The 23,479-nt window shown below is 38.6% G+C and overlaps 1 protein-coding gene across 1 annotated transcript in view; it reads right to left on the bottom strand.

The window, feature by feature from the left end:
* Positions 1-23,479, bottom strand: part of igsf9bb (immunoglobulin superfamily, member 9Bb) — a 110,505-nt gene that overhangs the window by 80,118 nt on the left and 6,908 nt on the right. Inside the window, exon 2 of the mRNA XM_053477828.1 lies at positions 2,940-3,131. Within this exon, the coding sequence (XP_053333803.1) occupies positions 2,940-3,131 (192 nt within the window). The remainder of the gene's footprint in view (positions 1-2,939; positions 3,132-23,479) is intronic.

Genomic DNA, 23,479 nt, shown 5'->3' with positions numbered 1-23,479 from the left:
TTAATCCGTGCAGGGTCTTTTCATGAATTTTACTGGTTGCCGAGAAACATGGTAAAACTGCTTTCGAAAAGAGGGTCTACGGCTCAGCGTCAAGGAGGGAAGAAGTCCATGCCGTCTCATCACCATTCAGGGTGAGCTTGAGCCATTAATATTGCATATCCTGCCTCTAGTGATGTCTGATAAACTATTAGAGTTTTGTTGCTTTCATAAATCTGACATGCTCTCAAATGATGTGCTTGCTGTCTACGATTTGTATCAGTGGTGTAATTTCTAATCGCGATATGTGAGTAAAAGAATATGCTTAATCTAATAGTTTTTGCACTGATGAAGGGAGTTACACCGCAGTCGGCTCCCGGAAGTGATGCTGCGCTTCCTCTTTAAAAGCGCTCTCTGAATCAGACTTATCAACTAATTTCCAACCTGTTGAAACATAATTTCTTTTTTTGATTTAAAGGAGCTGTGAGACAAGAATTTTATGTTCCTTGTGCAGTATACTCGATGGGACACGGTTTTTTTTTTTCCCTCTGTGGAAAAGGAAACCTGATAAATCCTGTGATTTCTGAAACTGTTTTGCACCCCTCTCCCAAAAATAAAGAAAATCAATGTTAAAAACACTTTTTAACAAAATCATGATGTTTCCAACATCAATGAATAATGTTAGACAATCATGATTTTTAATATTAAACAAAATAATAAATATATATATATTTTTATTTAGACAGCGCTGTACAGAAACGATACTTTTTTACAATCTCATTAGGATTTGCTATGATCCCACACTTTACGATCTTACCATGGACAAACCTACCAGATTTGGGAATGTGGAAAATATGTAATAATAATAATGATGTAAATAATAATAGTAATAATAATAATTATTATTATGAAGTTTTTCTATTATTATAAAGATGAAAAAAATGTTTGACAAAATAAAACATATAAACATTGATTTAATCAAGTTGTTATTACTCACTCACTCATCATCTATATCGCTTTATCTTATATTCAGGGAGCTGATCCCAGGAGACTTAAGGCACGAGTCAGGGTACACGCTGGACAGGGTGCCAATTCATCGCAGGGCACACACAAGGGCCAATTAACCTAATCTGGATGTCTTTGGACTGTGGGAGGAAACTCACCAAGCATGGGGAGAACATGCAAACTAAATGCACATAGAGGAGGAAATTGAACCTGGCCGGGAACCGGACACGAACCCTGGAGGTGTACGACAACAGTGCTAACCACTAAGCCACTATGTTTGCATAATGGAACCAACAACCATATCACATCACAGTAACAGTGACTCCTTTTCTATAACAACACGTGCCTCATAATGTGTAAAGAAGTTGTAAAAAATTATACACAGCCTGACAGTGATTTTATTTAATAAAACTTTTTAACCAATTTAATAACAGTTTTAGAAACTCGTTTACCTACAGTAGTTTAGTTTGCATTGACAATAAGCTTTCTAGACAAGAGATCTAACAGTCCAATTATTGTTCTGGTGCATCTGATGAAGTGGACTGATCTACTTTGTTTCATGTAGACTATATGACCAAACATACGAATCATCCATCAAACCCAAAGTCCAGACATATTATGGAACTAAGCACATAAATCAGCAATATCACATGAGATGAAGTTCTATTGCAAGGAATTCTGCCAACACTATTTATTATGATTATGATTAATTGGTTCATTTATTCAGTTATTTTACTCTGCATCAAACTGGTGGAACTAACTAACCGACTGGCCGAGCTGGTAACCGAGAGTTTGCAGCTGCCAGTGTCAAGACACTTTTAAATTCTTTCTGGTACTATGAAGCCAAAAGGTAAGAAGAATAAAGCATTGTGGTGGTAGACGGTCCTGAAAAGCATACAAGATTTCTTTTATTTTTCTTCTTTTTCCACTTTAGAATATCAACTACCTTCTGGGTTTTGAGGGTTTTTGGAAAAATGGAAATCAAATCTGCTATGTAGGGCATACAATCCCCGGCATGCGTGTGTATTCAAAACATCAAATTATGTAAACAATATATAAAACATTAGAAATATATATTTTTTGCATGGGAGAGGTACCTACTTCCACATATTTACAGTAAAATCACATAATTTGTTAGTGTTATGATCGGCAGGGCAGAGAGAGATCCGTCTCTACGACCCAGAGAGCACAGGCAGTTTGGATCGCTTGACTCCTGGCTATGGAGACCTCTGGCAGTGCTTTTTTGTTGTTGTGACAGAAGCCAAGAGAGCCAAGTTTGGTTGAACAGCATGAACCAATTATCCAACTTCACCTTACTTTAAATTACTTGTAGAGAAACTTGAAATGCTAATTTTATAGCAATCTAAATGTATTCAGTGATAATGACTGAATTCTTTTCTTTTCCCCAGCAGCCATTTGCAATTTTGTCATTCCACCTATAGTTAGAACGTCTCTATTACGTTATACTCAGTACTTGGAGTTTATAACACTTGGGTTTCATTTTTGTGATAAAAAAAAAGTTTTGCTGTACTGTGAGTTTTCTTTTTGATTGTCTTTCATTGGCATGCCGGTGAAGTTTTACCTTCCTTTACTAAAGCGTTATCTAAATTACCCACAATGCAGCCTGGCTCCTTGCTGATAATGGTTGCAGGAGGATTTAGCTTTTAGGCCTTTCACCTCCTCACCTCTGCATCCATTCACTCCTGATGGGTCCTTAAATTTTTATTCTATCATCACTGGCCTTTGGTATAAAACATTTATATATAGTATAACATTCTAAAATGATTACAGATTGAGGTTTAACAGAATAATATTTGATAGATAACACATTATGTTACTGTATTTGCAATGTTATAATAATCATATGGTTATAATAATATTTCCAGGTAACCTGTGCAAAGTGAAAATGTACTGCATGCATATCAGAGAATGAAAGCTTGTGTGAGCGCGGGGCTCACCGGCGTACTCCGGGTCCACATGGGGAGGGTAGAATCGGAAGTTGATGAAGAAGGGGATGGGCACTCCGAACTTGAACCACTCCACCACATAGGGCTGCCCGTTGAGCGGGCGGGACACGTCACATCCCAGAACCACGGTGTCCCCAGCACGGGCAGTCACAAACTGGGGCTCCTCTCTGACTCCGTGGGCACCTACAACAGAAAAATAAACGCTTATTTTGCTATTTTTCCTTCTTGATTACAGACAGACTTATGTCTCACAACCAACAGAAACAACGAGTTACAAGGCGATATTTTACATTAGTGGGACTCACATACAAAGAAAAGCAGACTATTCTTCAAACTACCAAATCATCCTGAATTCTTCCATCAAGAAAAGACCGTTATTGTCAGAAGATCTAGGCCATTTATACAAATATATTTCTTTATCTTAATAATGTTAATGTAAATGAGCTCATACTGTATGTGTGCAGGCATGCTCATACACTTGCAGTCCCTTCAATGCATTTTAAACTTGTGTTTCTGTATAAAAAGAACTGGAAAAATCCTCTCATAGGTTTTTTTAACAGCAATATTGAAGCTCAAGTGTGGAGACTGAGGTTGTCGCCATCTTCGCAGGAGCTGACTCCGCCGAATCCAGGTTAATCCCTAAAATGGGCATACGGCAGAGCGGACAGTGCCTCGCTGTTGGTTGGAACATGGCTACTTACCTATCACATGGTCCGCTGGCCAACTCCTAATTATATCCAATTTTATAGCAAATGTAATTAGAACTTATGAGTTACATCAGGATTCACCAAAACAGAACACAAAAACTGTTTTTTTGTTTTCCAGGCTGTAAATATATTTCTTTGCCTTGCAACTTTTTTACACTTTAACAAGGGGGTCTATGGGGACGGACTCGCTTTTGGAGCCAGCTCCCAGTGGACGTCTTGGCACTTCCGCACTGGCTTCGTTTTTCAAAACCGTAGGTTGCCCCTTGTGTGTCACTCTTGGCAAACAGAAAGACTGTTACCAAAAAACGTTTCCTAAATTTTGTTGTTTTTAAAATGTTCATAAATGTTGTTAAGCGTTGCCATGGTACTGAAGGACACCAAAGAGCCCAAGGATGAAGAGAAGGATTTTCCAAAAACAAGGACACATCACACAAGCACATCAGAGTGATGAAGATTTTATCCCACAGAGTCGTTCCAAGGTTCACACACTAGTCAAGCAACAGCAGGTGCATCTGATGGTATCTTTTATATGTGGGGCGTTCAGAAAAGCTCACTGTATCAGCAGGTACCCAAATTGAGGTACTTGTACTCAAACTTACAGTGGTGTAAAAAACTATTTGCCCCCTTCCTGATTTCTTATTCTTTTGCATGTTTGTCACACTTAAATGTTTCTGATCATCAAACACATTTAACTATTAGTCAAAGATAACATAATTGAACACAAAATGCAGTTTTTAAATAAAGGTTTACGTTATTAAGGGAGAAAAAAAACTCCAAATCTACATGGCCCTGTGTGAAAAAGTGATTGCCCCTCTTGTTAAAAAATAACTTAACTGTGGTTTATCACACCTGAGTTCAATTTCTGTAGTCACCCCCAGGCCTGATTACTGCCACACCTGTTTCAATCAAGAAATCACTTAAATAGGAGCTACCTGACACAGAGAAGTAGACCAAAAGCACCTCAAAAGCTAGACATCATGCCAAGATCCAAAGAAATTCAGGAACAAATGAGAACAAAAGTAATTGAGATCTATCAGTCTGGTAAAGGTTATAAAGCCATTTCCAAAGCTTTGGGACTCCAGCGAACCACAGTGAGAGCCATTATCCACAAATGGCAAAAACATGGAACAGTGGTGAACCTTCCCAGGAGTGGCCAGCCGACCAAAATTACCCCAAGAGCGCAGAGACAACTCATCCAAGAGGCCACAAAAGCCCCCAGGAAAACATCTAAAGAACTGCAGGCCTCACTTGTCTTAATTAAGGTCAGTGTTTACGACTCCACCATAAGAAAGAGACTGGGCAAAAACGGCCTGCATGGCAGATGTCCAAGGCGCAAATCACTTTTAAGCAAAAAGAACATTAAGGCTCGTCTCAATTTTGCTAAAAAAAACATCTCAATGATTGCCAAGACTTTTGGGAAAATACCTTGTGGATCGACGAGACAAAAGTTGAACTTTTTGGAAGGTGCGTGTCCCGTTACAACACAGCATTTCAGAAAAAGAACATCATACCAACAGTAAAATATGGTGGTGGTAGTGTGATGGTATGGGGTTGTTTTGCTGCTTGATGGAACCATGAATTCTACTGTCTACCAAAAAATCCTGAAGGAGAATGTCCGGCCATCTGTTCGTCAACTCAAGCTGAAGCGATCTTGGGTGCTGCAGCAGGACAATGACCCAAACACACCAGCAAATCCACCTCTGAATGGCTGAAGAAAAACAAAATGAAGACTTTGGAGTGGCCCAGTCAAAGTCCTGACCTGAATCCTATTGAGATGTTGTGGCATGACCTTAAAAAGGCGGTTTATGCTAGAAAACCCATAAATAAAGCTGAATTACAACAATTCTGCAAAGATGAGTGGGCCAAAATTCCTCCAGAGCGCTGTAAAAGACTCGTTGCAAGTTATCGCAAACGCTTGATTGCAGTTATTGCTGCTAAGGATGGCCCAACCAGTTATTAGGTTCGGGGGGGCAATTTCTTTTTCACACAGGGCCATGTAGGTTTGGATTTTTTTTCTTCCTAAATAATAAAAACCATCATTTAAAAAACTGCATTTTGTGTTTACTTGTGTTATCTTTGACTAATAGGTAAATGTGTTTGATGATCAGAAACATTTTGTGTGACAAACATGCAAAAGAATAAGAAATCAGGAAGGGGGCAAATAGTTTTTCACACCACTGTAGTTTGAAAAAACGTATCAATGCAAGCCTACTTACAGTACAACTCTGCTGCATATAATATCAATTATTATATTTTATTCTTTGATGAATAACAGCACTCGTCATCACTTAAAGATACACAATCTGTTGCTGCTACTTCAAGAAAATTTATCAACACATTTTGACAAATCAGATTCGAGAATTTTCTAGCACAGTGGTAAAAACTTTTTTTTTTTTAAATCTGTATCAATGATATTAATTTGAAAAAGACTTTCGATAATCATACAAAAGCCAACTAATCACAGAGAAAGAATTTAAGCTGAAAGCTGAACTAGCTTCAAGTCTTTCACGCCCACCTGTACTGAATCTTCATTAGTGTCGTCTTCAAATACTGCAGAGATATGAATCAATGATATAAACACAGATAAATAGTGTCTCCTGGAGCGGAGGTTGCTAAAAGCATACTCCTCGCTCCTTGCAGAAATGTGGCTCACCTTGGCTAGAGGTCACTGTTAAATCAAATACTGACTGATATAATTACCACTGCGCGGTGCACAAGATAATACCCACAGCACAACTGCATAACTACAGAGAACAGGCCTGCAATGGGTTAACACCAGGACACATATGATGGGGGGGGGGAAGTGAGCCGATGTTGCTTTATTTAGAAATTTCATTTCCATATTGAGCCACTGCACATTTCAAAGCTGTGGGGTCAAAAGATGAGGCTCGCTGTTATGATTAGATATTCTCAATTGCCGATGCAGTCTCACATACGCTCTCTTCGTTCTGCTCATCTCTCTCTCTCTCTCTCTCTCTATCCAGCCTAAGTAATGATGTGGTGATGAAAAGAGTCGCGTTGCTAGAGCATCCCTGTGCATATACCCCAGACTCCCCCTGCATCCAGTGCCTACTGCAGCACCACCTGCTGATTGGCTGACGATGACATCACCAGTGAGCAAAACAAGTCATGGAAGGTATGACTTCACTGTACACACAGATGAGAGCAACAACCGGTTAACAAGTTCCTCTCCGCACTCCTCTAAGGATTGCTCTCGTTTACAATGAAAGACACGGGGGAGCCGAAGCATTCGATCGCAGGGAGTCAGAGGAAAGATGATGAGAGAATAAAGGAAAGAGAGAGAGAGAGATGATTGTACTGAACTGTATATATGCGGAGACATCCGAAAGAGGGGGCTCGAACTCTCAGCATGACTAAAGATGATAAACATTGATTTGAAAATGAATGGTATATTCTAAAGCAAATATAAATAAATAGATTTACATAGCAGTAGATAGATGCATTCAGTCTTAACCTATCCAGTTTAAGTGTCCCTCTGACCACTGTACAGTAGGCTCATGTTCTTTGCTTACAGAAGTGACATCCTAGGTGGTCTTCAGCTATTCCAGTCCAACTTCCTTGACATTTGACTACTTGTCTATTTCTACTGTAGATGCCCTTCTGCTCACCACATGCGTAAAGAGTGATTGTTTGAGTTACTGTCAACTATTTGCCAGTCAACTAGTCATCTCCACCAACAAAACTGCTACTTACAGTACAACAGGAAAAGACACCAACAGGCATGACATGGTCAGAGGCACTTAGGTTAAACGTCTCCTCATACTGGTCAACATTAAGAATCTAATGTCAATTAACCAGAATCTTCATGATTTTGTTCCCCGATGTGCTGCTGCCACATGATTGGCTTATTGGATAATTGAGTGTGCATGTGTACAGCTGCATCAATTAAGAAAGTGTACAGTGTGTTTATGGGTGTTTGCTTTAGCTACATTTATTAAAAATAATTATAATAATATAGTTTTTTTTTTATTTACTAGAGTGAAATAAACATTTTGGCAAATTTGTCATTATTGTACTGTAATATATAAGTACCCATGTAATAAGCAGTGTAATGTTCAACTGGCTGTTATTATAGGTTATGAATTCTAAAATTATTGCAATAATGAATTATTTGCTATTTTTTCTTGGTTGTCTTGCTAGTTTTATTCTGTCATGATTAGTGACTTTAAGTATCACATTTTCCTAGTTGTTCTGCGTGCACATAAATCACTGTTCATTTGTATTTCAGTAACAGTTGTGCCTGTATTTCCAAATTTACACCTATTACCCTTATACCCTTGTTTTCATGTGACCTGACCTTAGCTGGATGAAAGGAAGAAAAAAATAAAAAATTGGATTTGGCCAAAATGCTAGCTGAGCATGGCTTGTTTTCTGCTGTGCGCTATTGATGCTAATGAATGATTTTTCTAGAACCAAGTAAATAAAATCCAGAGTGTGAATAAAAACATAGTACATTATAGAAGGAGTAAAGGAAACCAAGAAAACCCTAAATACAGGCCACTCTCTGCTTTTTCTTTATAGTACGGACCCTTTGTTCTGGTTTTTGCTAAACATCATCTTGACTCTAATGACTTTCCTCGTAAACGCACATACACTTCCAAACGGTTTGCCTGGAAAAGGAAAAAGCTACCTCGACCCGACTTCTATAAATAACCATGAATTAGTTCTCGGTAATAACCACAGAGTGGGATGTTAAGGGTTGATGGTCCTATAATTGCAAATGAGGACTTGTGCCAATGTGTAACTCATCTGCATCAGGTTGATGCCTCTTTGTAACCCCCTGCCACCTCTAATGTGGATTTACAATGGACATATTAGTCTTGACAGTCTGTTAATCTGTGTTATTGAAGCGTTTTCATTCGAATAATCATCTACCGCCTTAGTTGAGCTGCTACTATTTGTATTAGATTTAGTCCTAAATAGCTCTGTGCATTAATATAGTTTTATGAGCGTTTGGAATTGCTGAGTATATATGGTTGTCTGGAACCTCAAATCACTTTCATTTCGGATGCCATGAGAGATTTTAAATAGACTTTTTGTGCATTTGATTTCTAATTTCTAGAACATGTGAACATGTGGGAATTACAATGGTGGTGTTCATCTGCATTGCAAAAAGACAAAAAGACACTGTGGTGCAGGAATATATATATAAAAAATTAAATCTGATCATATATTTTAATAACAAAACTGTGATATTGTCTGGTAATTCGTTTATGTCCTTGGCACACAGTGTCATGCTAGTGTTATTTAAAGAAATATTACCATCCATATCCCTTGCATGGCAATAATACAAATCACAATGGTTTTAAGGTATCCTGAATTTAGATGGGTAATGTTTGTCCAGAAATGTACATTCTGTACCCTAAAAAATGTCCTTCCTGTTAAATGGCCGAGTAGTCTCCCTCTCTTATTAAGGAAAGTGGGTCTTCTGCACAGCCTCTTGCCCTCATGCACATGCCAGTATTAGGGGCAGATGGCTGAGGATGGATCAGCAGTCTTTCAGACCACTGAGACACAGCAGCAATGATATGTATAGCAGTTTTACGTACAGCACTGCTCCCTTAGGGGTTTGGCTGAGAGCACATCCGGAGACCATGCTGGATTTAGTGTTTACTCAACACTATAACACACAAATAATTCTACATCCTTCTGTTTTTGGCCTTGTGGCCGGAATTGCTTATATATGTGTATGTGTATCTTTAATATCTGTAATATACACATCCTGAGAAAAAGAGGCTGAGGCTGTGTCTAGAAAAGAGCTTAAGAACAATTAAAAATATTGCTTAAATGCCTGGATTTAAAGATCAATAAAAAAAAAATTACTGAAAGCGTAGTGCTGCGTAGTGTTGAAATCACATGGTATCCACATGCATAATATGACATGAACCAACTGGATTGGGTCTAAACAATTAAATTTTATTTGTCCCTGATGTCTGTCTAATATTGTCCCTGATGATCAAGCAGAGGGCGGCAGGGGCAAGTTAAATCTTTCTGAGATGACTCAGACTCAACAGGGACCCTATCTTCATTGCCCATTGACTCATGGGTCATGTGGTTACTCGGAGTAAGAAGGGAAGTGCATGAAGTGAGGCAACCATCATGCAAAGTGCAGACTGTACACGCCTCAGGATGTGTGTGCAGGATGTGTGGTTGCTTCAGTTGATCCGGTCTACAGTAGGCTCAGTGATGTTCCTAATAAAGTGGACAGTGGCTTTACATGAATACTTGCCAAAAAGCTTAGGATAGCAACAGGGCCTACACTATTAATCCCCTCTAATAAACACAGCACCTACACTTGTACTGTAATCCATTCCGTGTGATTTTACTGTAACATGATGGCATTTTTTTTTTCTTCTAATTTTAGATTTTCTGAATATTGTACAAAATACACTACCATTCAAAAGTTTGGGGTCACTTCCTAACTCCATGATCGTTCCTGATTTCAATCTCCTTTGAACAGTTAATGGTGAGATGTGTCTGCTACTTCTGCTCTGTAAAGACTTCATAACGCCTCTAATCTGAGGTGCTGTTAATTGGTCATTTTTCAGGCTGATAACTCTAAATGAACTTCTCGTCTGCGGCAGAGGTGGGTTTTGGTCTCGCCCTCCTGGGATGGCCTTCATGAGAGCCAGTTTCATTATGGTGCTTGACGGATTCTGCAAATGCATTTGACAATACTGTTCTTGCAAGAACTATTACAGAAAGGCTGACCTCTGTGTCTTAAAGTAACAACTAACTGTTGTTTTTGTTGTTGTTACGTAATTACCTAATTCCATATGTGTTATTTTATAGTTTTGAAATCCCCAGTATTGTTGTAGAATGTAGAAAATAAATCACTAATTTTGCAAGTGACCCCAAACTTTTGAACGGAGGTGTATATACTGTACAGCTAAATATTTACAAAACAAAAAAATACGTCCCTAAAGAAAAGTTAACCTTCTGTGACACTAAAACCTGCCAAATAATCAATATTAAAAGCATATTAAGACAAATTATTAGCCATCTCCAGGAATACTGACACACCTGATAACAATGAATAAACAGAAATTGGAAAGTAAAGGCCTACATCCAAAATATTTACCAAATAATGGGGGCAGTGGTAGCTCAGATGGCTAAAGTACTGAGTTACTGATCAGAAGGTCGGCGGTTCGAGTCCCAGCAGATCATGGTGGCCATGTTTGTTATCCAGACTGTGGAAACTGTAGTCCGATGCCTTCCTGTGTATACCGACATCAACATACCAGCCTTAAGTCTTCAGACACAAATCCTGGATGAGACCAGTTCACTCTGAGGATTCTCACTGAGGACTGGGTTGGCCATGTCAAAAGCTTGATTCTATGGAAAATCGATTATTTTTGATGTGGACAACTTTTTTTCAAATTACTGTTCTGTTGTGGGATCCAGGATCCAACCGCAATTTTCTTGGCAGAGGCAGCCTGATTTTTAATTAAAAATCTCTTGGTAATTCATGGAGAAGGAAATAACCCTTCATTATCACAGATCATCCACCACACTGAACAGTACGGATTTGCTTCCTTTCCTGTATAACTATCTTTTTTTATGAGAAGAACATCCTTAGTGTTTCCTATGAAAAACCATAATTTTTGTCTCATCTGACCACATAACTCAGTGCCAACAAAAAGCTTTCTACTACAGTACCTACAGGCATATTAATGCAACCAAATAATAGTGCATACAGATAAAGTGTTCTAAAGAGATGCAAATGAAGAAGCAAAGAGTTTTATTTTAGTTAAAATAAAAAAATCTAGTTGAGACTAAAGGTGTTTATCTGGTTAGGATCCCACGTGTGAGAGGAAGATGCAAACGCTGACTCATTCAAACACAGTCGCTTATTGAGGTTAAGAAAGGTCAGGTATTGACACTGGAATGCTCACCTTGTGTTGCACCCCTTTCCCCAATTTACACCAGATTTAAAGACTTATTCCTTTTAATGTAATATACATCTGGTATTGACATTGACCCCACAGGCATGCATTTTTTTGCTTTGTTTGCTGACAGTTAGCTTGAGTAATCTGATCTCCTTTCGATTCCACTGAGACTCTCCTCCAACAGCCCTCTAAGCTGAAACAACATGGCTGAAAATAATTGGACAAACAAACATAATCTTATATAATAGGATTATTTTAAGTACTTGAATGCACATTTTTTGCACTCAGTGACTGAAATGTCTAAACTCTGGAACATCACCAATGGACTCTACATGGACATTACCAAAGACTGAGTTTCGTTCCTTGACCTGCTGTGCATGGCCTTTACTACAACTGGCTTTAGTTGCTGCTTGTTTGTGAGTGTTTCTTCCTTTAGTTTTCTCTTTGCTTAAGGTCAGGTAACTGAGTTTGTCTTAAAAGCTCTTGGGTAGCTTGGGTATGTTTTGGCTCATTAGCCATCTGCATTGTTAAGTGTCATTCAATCAGTTCTGCAGCATTTGTCTGAATCTGAGCAGAATGTTTGAACTTCAGAAAACATCCTGTTACTTCTTTTAGCAGTCACGTCATCAATAAACATGAGTGACCCAGTTTCATGGAAAGCCATACATGCTCAGACCATGACACTGCCTGTAACATGTTTGATCTGGTATGCCTTGGAACATAAGCCCTTTATTCTCTTTCCTATATTTCGAGTATAAGGTACCCCGGCAAACAGATGACATGCAAGTGAAGCAAACATTTCGTTGTGTTTTTTTTTTTTTTTTTGCATTTTGTGCAAGATTTAGTGAAAACATAGCACCATGGGTCCCAAAATTGTTATTAACGACATTCAATTTCAGCCGGTCCCAAAAAGAATCATAAATTAAAATGAAATGAGGTTTATTGTCTATTTGTTTCATCTTTTGCTTTTTTTTAGCCTTTTCAAAATACAAATAATATGATTATAGTGTTGGAAATGTGGTAATATTGGTAATATTTTTGGGTGGCTGGAACCGATTATCTGCATTTACATTATTTCCAATGGGAAAATGTGTTCCGCAATACGAAATTCCGCCTTAAGAACTTACCTCTGAAACAGATGCAATTTGTATGCCAAGGTACCACTGTATGCCAAGGTACCACTTGTATGTTTTTTTCCTTTTTAAGCAAAGTCTAATCTGGCTGTTCTGTTTTTGAGTGTTACCAGTGGTTTACATCCTGGAATAAAATGTCTATATTTAAAGTATATTCAAGCAGGTGCTTTCCAACTGTAAACCTGACAATGATCCACTTACAGTACCTCCAGCGTGTTCTTGTCTTGGTTAGATTGGCTAATGTGTCTTTCTACTCCAAGGTAATTATTCTGTAATCATCCACTTTAGGTGTCTCCATGACCTTTACAGCATTTTGTTGTTGCTGAGCTCACTAGTGCATTTCGTCAGTGTAAGGATGGACCAAATATTTTTAAGTGGTTACTCCTACAGATTGTGCTACCTCTCTAACACCTATTTTGATTTTTCAAAATATTATTTTAATGAAGAGCTACTAGATGTGGAATGGTATCGACACCTGGAATCTATGCCAGACCTTTTTTCTTGTTACTATGTCATAAAAATAATGGGTAAACAGGTCACAATCAAACATCAAAGTGTTTATTAGTAAGTTAACTGATTACTTAAAAGGCTGTAAACATGTAAGGACTTCAAAAGATTCAGATACTTAATGTAATTGTTGAACCCCTTGAATTATAGCTCACGTCCTAATTGCTTTATTTCAAATCCATTGTGTTGGTGTACAGAGATTCAATTACAAAAATTGTGGCCCAATCTAAACACTTATGGTCCTAGTTTAAAATGACATACTGAGTTGCGATATGGAATTTTTTTTGATATAAGATCTATTTGACACATATTCATATCTTCCAACGGGTTGCAATTCTGTTTCCAATATCCGGCAGCTGTTGCGCGCATGTGTTTCAAGGCTACTGAGGTTAATCTATTCGCCAGATGGGAGACATACGATTAAGATGCAGCTTCCCAAACTCATAAGAGGGCATTGTCTGATACCCCCAATAATCCCCACCACCACTGCCACATTTGTTGTGGTTGCGATGTTGGCTGCTAGAGGCTGATTCAATACCCAGTCAAGCAGAGAAAGCAACAAAATATTGGATTTCGCTAATGAGGTTTAAAAGCCGCTGTGACTGTCGTTTTTTTAATTGCTAATGGGCAATCAAAGGCTTGATGAAGATGCTCCATCACCAGGAAGTCTCCCACTATACAGTAAATAACCTATAATGTATAAGCTTAGTTTAATGCTTAGCGATGTAGGGCAATTACAGCCTAAGATTTGCTACGAACAAAAACTACAACTACTAACAACTACTAACATTAGTTCTGAAAAGAAGCATTAATTGATAATGGATATTGATATATTATTGATATATATATTATCATTATAATTGATATATTATATAATTGATATATTTATAACTTGTATTTAGGGTGACATTTATGCTCGTGTTCCAAGGATGTTTTCGGGTAGATGGTACACCAACCATCTAAGAATTCTTTTCTTACATTTTGGGATCCATCTTATTACCTGAGAAACACATTCCTACACAGGTGCTCTACCTTATACCATTTTTTCTTGCACTGATGCCTTTTACAGCGACACAGTGGTGTAGTGGTTGGCACTGTGGCTTTGCACCTCCTACGTCCGGGTTAAATTCCCGTCTCTATGTGCATGGAGTTTGCATGTTCTACCCGTGCTTAGTGGGTTTTCTCTAGGTACTCCGGTTTCTTCCCAGAGTCCAAAACCCTTCAGACTAGACTAATTGGTGTTGCCAAATTGTGTGGGCCCTTCAATGGATGTCCAGGATGTCCCCTGCCTTGTGCCCTAAGTCTCCTGGGATAGGCTCCCGCCCCCTGTGACCCTGAATACAGGACAAAGCGGTATAGATGATGAGTGAGTGATTCCCTCCATTAATGTATTGTTCTTATTAAAACCAATGACAAGAGAAGCAGTTTAATGGACTTTAAAACATCCTACATGGAACTTTCTCTTATTTAATTTCCAATTAACAAAATTATTTGTTTACAATTTGTTTATGTGAAGAAGAAACTCTCTTATTTCCCCTCACATTAACATTTTTTTTCTTTAAAACAAAAGAATCTAAAGTGTATTTTTACTGAAGAGGCTTATTGATGATGCCGACCTATTATTTGTCGGATTGGACGCAGTCGTCAAGGAAATAAAACAACTGTAGTGCTTTCAGTTGGTATGTCAATAGATTTTAGCTAGAAGCGTCATTGAGTAAGAAATTAGAGCTCCACCACACCACTTAATACAACTTACATTCTTGGCAACATCTGGTAAAGGTAAAGAGAATTTTTTTAGAGATTTCTACAGGACCATAATTCTAACAGCACTCAACAACTGAAAACACAGGGGTTTGTGCAAATACACATTAGGGCCACTGTACCCCAAAAATGCAGTGTTTAATTTTAATTTGGACAATCACCTAGTTCAAATCGGACCTGTGCGTCCGGCGCATCATGTTAAACATTACATACTCCAGATATAGAAACCGCAGTTATCAGGGAGGGTCGATAGTTGTTTTGAGCTACCATGTGCCAAAAACAGAAAAAAAGAAATGACAAAACAGACAACGGGTCTGCTGAGTAAAGGTTTTTTTTCTTCACCACACTGGTTTTAATGAGGCGGCATGGAGATGCAGTAGTTAGCACTGTGGCCTCGCACCTCCAGGGTGCAAGGTTTGATCCCTGCTTCGGGTCTCTGGACATAGAGTTTGTACAGTATGCTCTCTTTGTGGGTTTCCTCCCACAGTTCAAAGACATGCAGGTTAGGCTAATCGGTGGTTCCAATTTGCCTGTAGTGTGCAAGTGTGACCTGCGTTGGATTGGCACCCTGTCCGGGATTTACCACGCCTGGTACCCGAGTCCCCCGTGATAGGCTTGAGGCCTCCCGCAACCCTGTCCAGGATAAACTGGTTAACATGCTCTGGTATTCATTTGTCTATTTCATGACACCTATTCGATTTTTACTTTTTATTTAAGACAAAAAGACATTGATTGCTGGTATAGAAAAGTTTTTTTCCAATAATTATTGATATTTACGCATCATTGATAGGTATAGGTCCCTTTTAAGGAAGGAGTCTCCAGTACATTGTAAGAGTCAAAAGCTATACCTTAGAACTTTTCAACAAGAGTATCATTATAAGTGGATTTTTTTTTTTTACTTAAATTTAAGAGAATGTAAAGGAACAACAGTTTGTAAATGGTCTAATTTAAGCAACTAATAGATTTTTCACAACATACCCTGCAATTATACAGTATATATATATATATATATGAGGGACTGCAGATCTTACAAAGTGGAGAGCACACTCTAATAGATGAGATTGTGAACACAGTTGGGATCTTTGCCACACACAGACTCAAATCCTATATCTTTAGTTAAACGCTGACCGTATCCAATCCTCTTAGTCTGCAACTTTTCCCCAGTAAAGCATCTCTCTTTTTCTCTCACTCATAATCCCTGGCTCTCCCGCAGCAATAACTTCCCAAACTTTCAGCAATACACGATGCAGACAGAATCTGATTAGAACACAGCACAGACAATTGAGGCCACACACACACACACACACACACACACACACACACACAGGCTGACTCAATGCTGAAAGAGGCACACACAGCCAATCTGGGAAAAAAAAAGAAAAAAAAAAGAGTGTTCATTCTGCAGGAAAAGAACATCCCACTCATTACGCTGAAGTCTGGGGCTGTGACGTGATGGTCATTTTGCTTTTTCTTCCTTTTTATATACTGTAGCCCTCATGTTTCAGTTTCCTGTGTGTGGATAATACAAGAGGAAGATGTAGTTTTTTTTGCTTTGGTAGCTCATCAACCTCAACCTAATGTAATGCTTTTCTGCTTGCATTTTCTATTCTACGACAGTTCAGTATTACTCCACGTCCCAGGTGTACATACTACAATCAATAATTGCATCAAGTGTAGGTCACGGCATGGGTGAAAGTGTGTGTGCACAGAGCAAATGCCTGCCAAAACCCACATTTAAACAATTAAACAACACTTAAAAATCGCTTCCAAATCATGAATGAATCTGACCCGTCCATTTACTTACGACTACAAAGCTGACTCGCTCCTAAACGATGCTGATTACCAAATTGATCTCCAACCCCTAATTAAGGGCACTACCAGTGTGTGGATTGTACACCCTACATAGCACACTAGCTTTCAATTTTTTGAGATTCTACCTCGGAAAACAGAAACTTTAAAAAGAGTTTATATTAAAATCCTTCGAGATTTACAGGACTGTAAATAAAGCAACTCTGCATCACAGCCATGCTTTATCCAGCTGTACCGCGGATATCACCGTGTGACACACAACAAGTCCTGCAACTATGGCAACTAGCTAATTATCGAACTAACATTCTAAATCCTGTAACATTCAACATTTCATGCATCGGTAATGAAATGAAAAAACTATATATATGCCAAGTATAATTAAAAATATTACAGAACGCATTTCTTTGTGGTCCATCCTATGCAGGTGTTAGAGGCAAAGCAGTGCTGCATATAGTGTATGACACCAGCACAATCTCAGCATCAACTAACCATATCCAAGCTGCAGCTCAATTTGCTGGTAATGCATCTCTCTATTTATATCTGACAGTTATTCCCTGCCCACTGCCTCTCTACCTTTTCACTGTAAGCTAGACTTATTCATGCTTTATACTTTATCCCTGGCACGGCGAAGATCGCAGAGGACGTGTTTGTGCTTAAACCACCTCTCGTTCGGGCTTTAAATGGATAAATGGATATCAACACTGAGGCTGTTGAACAATGTTGTCATTGTTTAGCTCGCAGGTCAATTCTGGAGCACAGTGCTTTAGAAAAGTGGGGAAGTGCAGACATCCAACAGCAGCACTTAATGCAGTATAGATTCAATCAGCAGGAGAAGAAGAATGTCCTCTTAGCAGATGTGATGTGCATTTCCATCCAGAATAAATCAGCTTAAGGTTCTTTTATTTGCATTGCAGAAGAATATCACTTAACCACTGAGCTACCCCTGCCCGGGGTATAATTATAAATAAACATAAATAACATGCTTGAGTTGCTTTCTGTCTTTCTGTTTGTATACGGTCTGTATGTATTTGCAGTGCAGAAGTACTTTCTTTGTATTAAATGAAACGATTTGGATTAAATTAAAGGAAGGCATCAAATGTTTTACTGTGACAGGCTACAAAATGCCTGAAGATCCAATTTAAAATTTGGTTGTTTATGTAACAACCTCAGCAGCAACCTCATTTCCCCTCTCGTCTGTTCCAACTGTTTAGTATTCAGCATCTAATGTATAGTATACTAATCACCGGCCCGGTCATCTGTCATCATCTGCACCTGTTTCTCACTGGTGCATGGCTTAGGTTAGATGTTTTATGCTTGAATGCTTCATGGGTCACTGTGCAGCTTAAAAAACAAAACAAGCATTTCTCTGAAACTGGTCAAGTACAGAAACTGGACTGAAAATGACGGCAACAAAAACTCATTCAAGAATCTTATTCCTTAAGAATACATAAAAAATACAAGAAATTTTAATTAAAATGTAATTTATAATAATTTGAGAAAATATGTGTTCTGTAAGCAATAAAGTCACAAACTGATACAATGAGTTTCATTTTTATTGTGGGATTATGTTCAAGATAGAACTCTTTACTGGCAGAGTCCATGGAATTTTCAATTAAAGAAGTCCCTGGCTGCGAAGACTACTGAAGCTTACGCTGTGTGTGTTGATGGACATAAATGCACCAAATGTGTCACCTTAAATGTGTTTGCGTCCACATCCTCCCACATGGCCCTTAATGCCAGAAGCTAAATCACAGCCTTAATTACACTTCCAACGTCAAGTTATGACAAGCAAGATATTTTTATGGTTCAATGTTATGTAATATTCCTTCCTACAGGGGGCCCTGCTCACTACACTGACCTTCCCTGGGTCCAGAGAAGTGGACAGGGGACAGCAGTGCAGGGATGACTGAGCTGCGAGAGAGGAGCAATGCAGTTATTACAGAACAGCTAATTCGAGTTCAGAGAGGGCAGGGAGCGAGCTGTAGTAGGAGGACACAGCTCAGGGACGTCTGATCCATCAGCACTAACCTTCAAGAAGTGACAGTGCGTGTCCCGACCGGCACAGGCGAACTACAGCGAAGTCCGCTGCAGTGCACTCTACACCCTCGAGATATGGACGCATCATGATCAAATTTTCAACAGATATAGAGCAAGCAGACAGAAAGTGAAAAATGGATGGAATGTGTCTTGAATTGATCTCTGGGCATTGAAGTGGAGCGAAAGCGGTTGAGGGAATGAATGAAAGGTTTCTGGACAGGAAGGATGGAGTACTGTACTAGAGTATCTCATGGCCAAAGCATGAATATTTAATGGCTGTGAAGAAGCTGGGTTGGAGGAAGCTGAGTGCGCTGCATCAATGAACAGCTGAAAGATGAGCCACGGGAGGAAGTGGGCCAGCCGAGGGGGCGGGGAGAGAGGAAGAGGAGGTCAGTATGCTGCTTAAAACCATGCTGAGCTCATGAAATCACACATATATCATATCTCTCTCTCTCTCTCGCTTGGCGAACTCACACACACTCTTTTATCAGAATCTGCCATACTGCATAATAGTGATGGGAGGTTTGAATTGTTTAAGTGACTCGGTACTTTGAATCTCATCATCAAATTGAACGAATCTTTTTTGAGTCATTTAGTTAATTTCGTTCTTTTGATCAGAAATAAAATAAAATGTTGCGTTTTCAATAAAAAGACCCCCAATACGTCTACATACACAAATTTTGGCTATAGTTCCAGTAATGAAAATATTACAATGCAGCTAAGGACATATTATAATAAACATGAGTAGCTCACCTCTTATATCTTCTAGTCTGAGTCGTTTGTTATTTTTGAACAAATCTTTAACGTGACTCAGAAGAACGAATAGTCTCGGAGATTGATTTATTCATTTTCTACTAGGCGCGTATGCGCAAATCATCGCAAAACCTCCGTAGGTTATGTACAGGTAACAGAATTGAGCGATTCTTTCTCAATGACTCTTTTACTCCGAGTCGTTACTTCCTTTGTAACGTGACTCCTATAGACGCTATGCGGTGCAATAAATTCAAAAGAACGAACAACTCAGACTAGAAGATATGGGAGGTGAGCTACTCATTCTGTTTATTATAATATATCCTAAGCTGCATTGTAATATTTTCTTTACTAGCGCACACACACACCTATGAGACGTGCGCACATACACACATAAACTCTCATACACAAAGGGATCTGTAGCGGTGTAAGGAACGAGTGAACAATGTATCTTTACTTTAGCGGAAAACAGAATGAAAATTTCCATTACAAATCAAGTCATTACGTATCGCTGGAGCGTGAAAAAATTGAACATGGACATTTTTTTATATATTTATTATAATTATTAACGAGGACGACATCATATAAATATGACACAATCACTTAATTAAGCTAGTAATCCGTAAAAATTATAAATAATAATAAATACATCTCCGTACATCTTGTAAATTATTCTAATAATTTATTTATAAGTTATAAACGTTTCAATACGTTATATATTTTATAACGGTATCAGTTTTTGTTTTAATAAATATTTAATCTCCGTAGTGTGAAATTTCCGCAGCAGCAGCAACAGGTATCCGAGGTGCTTATGTTACTATGGTAACGCCTTGAGAAAGTGACGTTTCAGGGTGTTCCAAATGGTGGAATTTTGTAGAGCAATGTTCCCTTAACAGACATTCGCTGAACACGGAGTAGGGTGTAGGGTCTAGTGATTTAAATGTATATGGACTTGCCATTCATTCTCCCTGATTAGTAGTAGAGTTTTTTTTTATTATTATTTATTATTATTGGACAAAATTTGAAAGACAGTGAGTGATTTATTTATTATCACCACAAAAGTGGGTGGTATGGAGAGTCGAAGCAATGTTTGAATTTCCGTTTTAGCGGAGGAAGTCACGTGGGATTCCAAAGAGTTAGTTATCGTTCGTACTAGTGTAGGCGAGGAAAGCACATTTCACAAAACAGTAATTGCTTCTGATGTAGGATTCGACATATTAGCCACAGATTCCGTGCATCAATTTTTCTTTTTGCAAATCATTACCCGCGTTTTCTGCCACTGCAATATTCAGACATCATGTGGATAGTTCTGAATACGCCATGTGATTGAACAGTGATGATCATTATACTGTCCTACTCCGTCTTCTAAACTGTCCAACAGCAGGCTGTTTACAAACCGCTACTGCCATTCAGGGAGAATGAAGCGACAAGTCCGACTAAACTGAAACGACTTCTGTTTACACTGAGAATCATGTACTATGTGTGTGTGTGCGTGCGCGGAGTGTTTGTGTGTATGTGTGCATGTCTTATACTGTAGGTGTGTGTGTGTGTGCGCGCATTTCATATGTACTTGTTTGAGCAGTTAGTAGTATATATGTATGTGTCACTGTTTCATATATGTGTATGCAAGTGTTTCATGCGTGTGTGCATAAGTGAAGTTTGATTTAAGCCCTATACGGCGCCTCATAGATAACACCATAAACACATGAAGAGATCTTATTTAGGCCTTGTTCACACGGGCGTTAAAATCGAGCGTTTTTCTTGCGTTCGTAGCGTCCGGTGAGCGCGGATCAAGCGGCCAGTGTTTTCTACACATAGGAGTCAATGGGAGTGTTCACACGGGCTTTGGTGACGTGCGTTTGTCCTGCTGCGCGTTTATACGGCATTAAAAAAAAACGTTGCATGCAGCTTTTTCCTGGCATTCAAACCCCAACAAACGCAAGGAAACCGCTTTTAGTTCGTTTTCTTCGCATTCATTTTACGCTTCGGCGGACCGGATATATCCCATGATCCTACATGCCATACATAGGGAAATGCGGAAAAGGGCAAAATAAAATAAAATAATCGTTGAAAACCTACGCGGAAATTTTCGCATTTCTTCATACACCACAAAAAAAACTCCCTTCGTGCAGTCAGAGAGTGAACTCGGTAGCGGCGGCTTTCATATCCAGCTCCCAGCACTAAGAAAGTTGTTCTTGTTTTCACTGCTCATCATGATCAAGAAATTCCTTTATTAATTGTTTTATGATGTAACTGGTCAACCAGGAATATTACTAATATGACCAGGAATACAATACAGTACTAACAAGCAAATTATTCTACTATCCTAGTTAGGCTATATATTATCGACTCAATATTATACTAACGTGTTAGCATAAACAATATCCGACACAATTTACTCAAATATTAAATTGGAAAGCTGTCAGAAAAGTTCAAATTACTAGAAAACTGAAACTGAATGTTGTGCAGTTTGGATGCTGCATGAACAACATATTGCAGTACATTAATTCTGGAGCTAAGATGCATCTCAAAAATTAACCGTTTGAAAAATTAAAGGGTGTGCTAGCATAAATGCTACAAATAAAGGTTGAAATTATTATGGTAAAAAAATAAGGTTGTATTTGCAACACTTATTTTGGGTCCTTTATTTACCTTTATCACAATGTAATTTTATCAAAAACTTCCAAAAACAATGTTGTCCCGACAGTAAATGTCATCGCAATGTCATTACAACTATATTACAACAGGTTTGCAGAATTAGGGCTCCTACTAGAAAAGGTCATAGATTTTAACAAAAAATTCCTGCTCGTGAAGCCTATCAGAGCATATCCAGCGTAAAAAGTAGCTAGCTGGCTAATTATGTTGGATAATGTGAAATTTTTTTTTTTTACCAAACACTAATCATCAACCCCACCGTATTAAAATGTTATCAGCTACCTAAAGGTATGCAGGTCCTGCAAGTGTATCAATATTTCGAGCATTACAATCCCTGTCTGCAGTTTTATAGTATGTATGTACGTATTCTTCTTGAATACAGCACGACTCGCCAAACGGAACAAAAACAATAGGTTGAAATGATTTACTGACAAGGTCTGCTTAATATATTTAAGGCTGACAGGGTCTAAAAATAATCTCTACTTCACTTCTACTTAAAAGCTTTACTTTTTATAATAAATTTACACCTTCTTCATTACACCTTAACTTCTACAAAGGCTTAGAATAACTTGCCTTGCCACTGTACTCCCATGCAGTCATTAAGAAACAGACAGCATGGCCAAAAAATACATTAATATTAATATTTCTTTGGAGCCTTTTGCTTTGATTACAGTGTGCACATGCACAATAATTGTGAATCAACTCTGAATTGAAAACTGACGTCTATTGACTCAATTAATAAGCTAACAGAAGCCTACAGTACTAAGGCTACTCTCTTTGCGAGGCTATTGTTTAAAAAATATACCAGCTTGTCTTTAAACTGACGGAGGAAACCAGAGTACCCAGAGGACCACCAACCAAGCACAGGGAGAGCATGTATTAACGCAGCAAAATTCAACCCACCAACCTGGGGGTGCAAGGCGACGGTGCTAACCACTAAGACACTGTTTCGCCTTCCAGGAACCCTACAACAAGCATTCTATTTATTCCGCGGTGATTAGTGAAAGTCTCCCAAGTAGCTAACAAGTGTTATTACTGACATAATGCTTCAATTTATGTTTCCTAATCATTCCCAGCATGCATGAAACACAATGTAAGGAAATAGACGCAAAGGCTAATAACAGGGGTTAATATGGCCGAATGGATAGGTTCTTGAGTGCCAAACAGATGTCTGTTCCAGATGAGTTAAACCAATAAAAGAAACAACAGGGATTATCAGAGCCCTTTCAGCTAGATCAGTTCTGATCAGTTTCCCTTAGGAT

The sequence above is a fragment of the Clarias gariepinus genome, chromosome 19 (genome assembly GCF_024256425.1).
Source record: "Clarias gariepinus isolate MV-2021 ecotype Netherlands chromosome 19, CGAR_prim_01v2, whole genome shotgun sequence".
NCBI classification, from domain to species: domain Eukaryota; kingdom Metazoa; phylum Chordata; class Actinopteri; order Siluriformes; family Clariidae; genus Clarias; species Clarias gariepinus.
The sequence above is the reverse complement of the archived record's forward strand: the minus strand, read 5'-3'. Positions and strand labels throughout refer to the sequence as shown.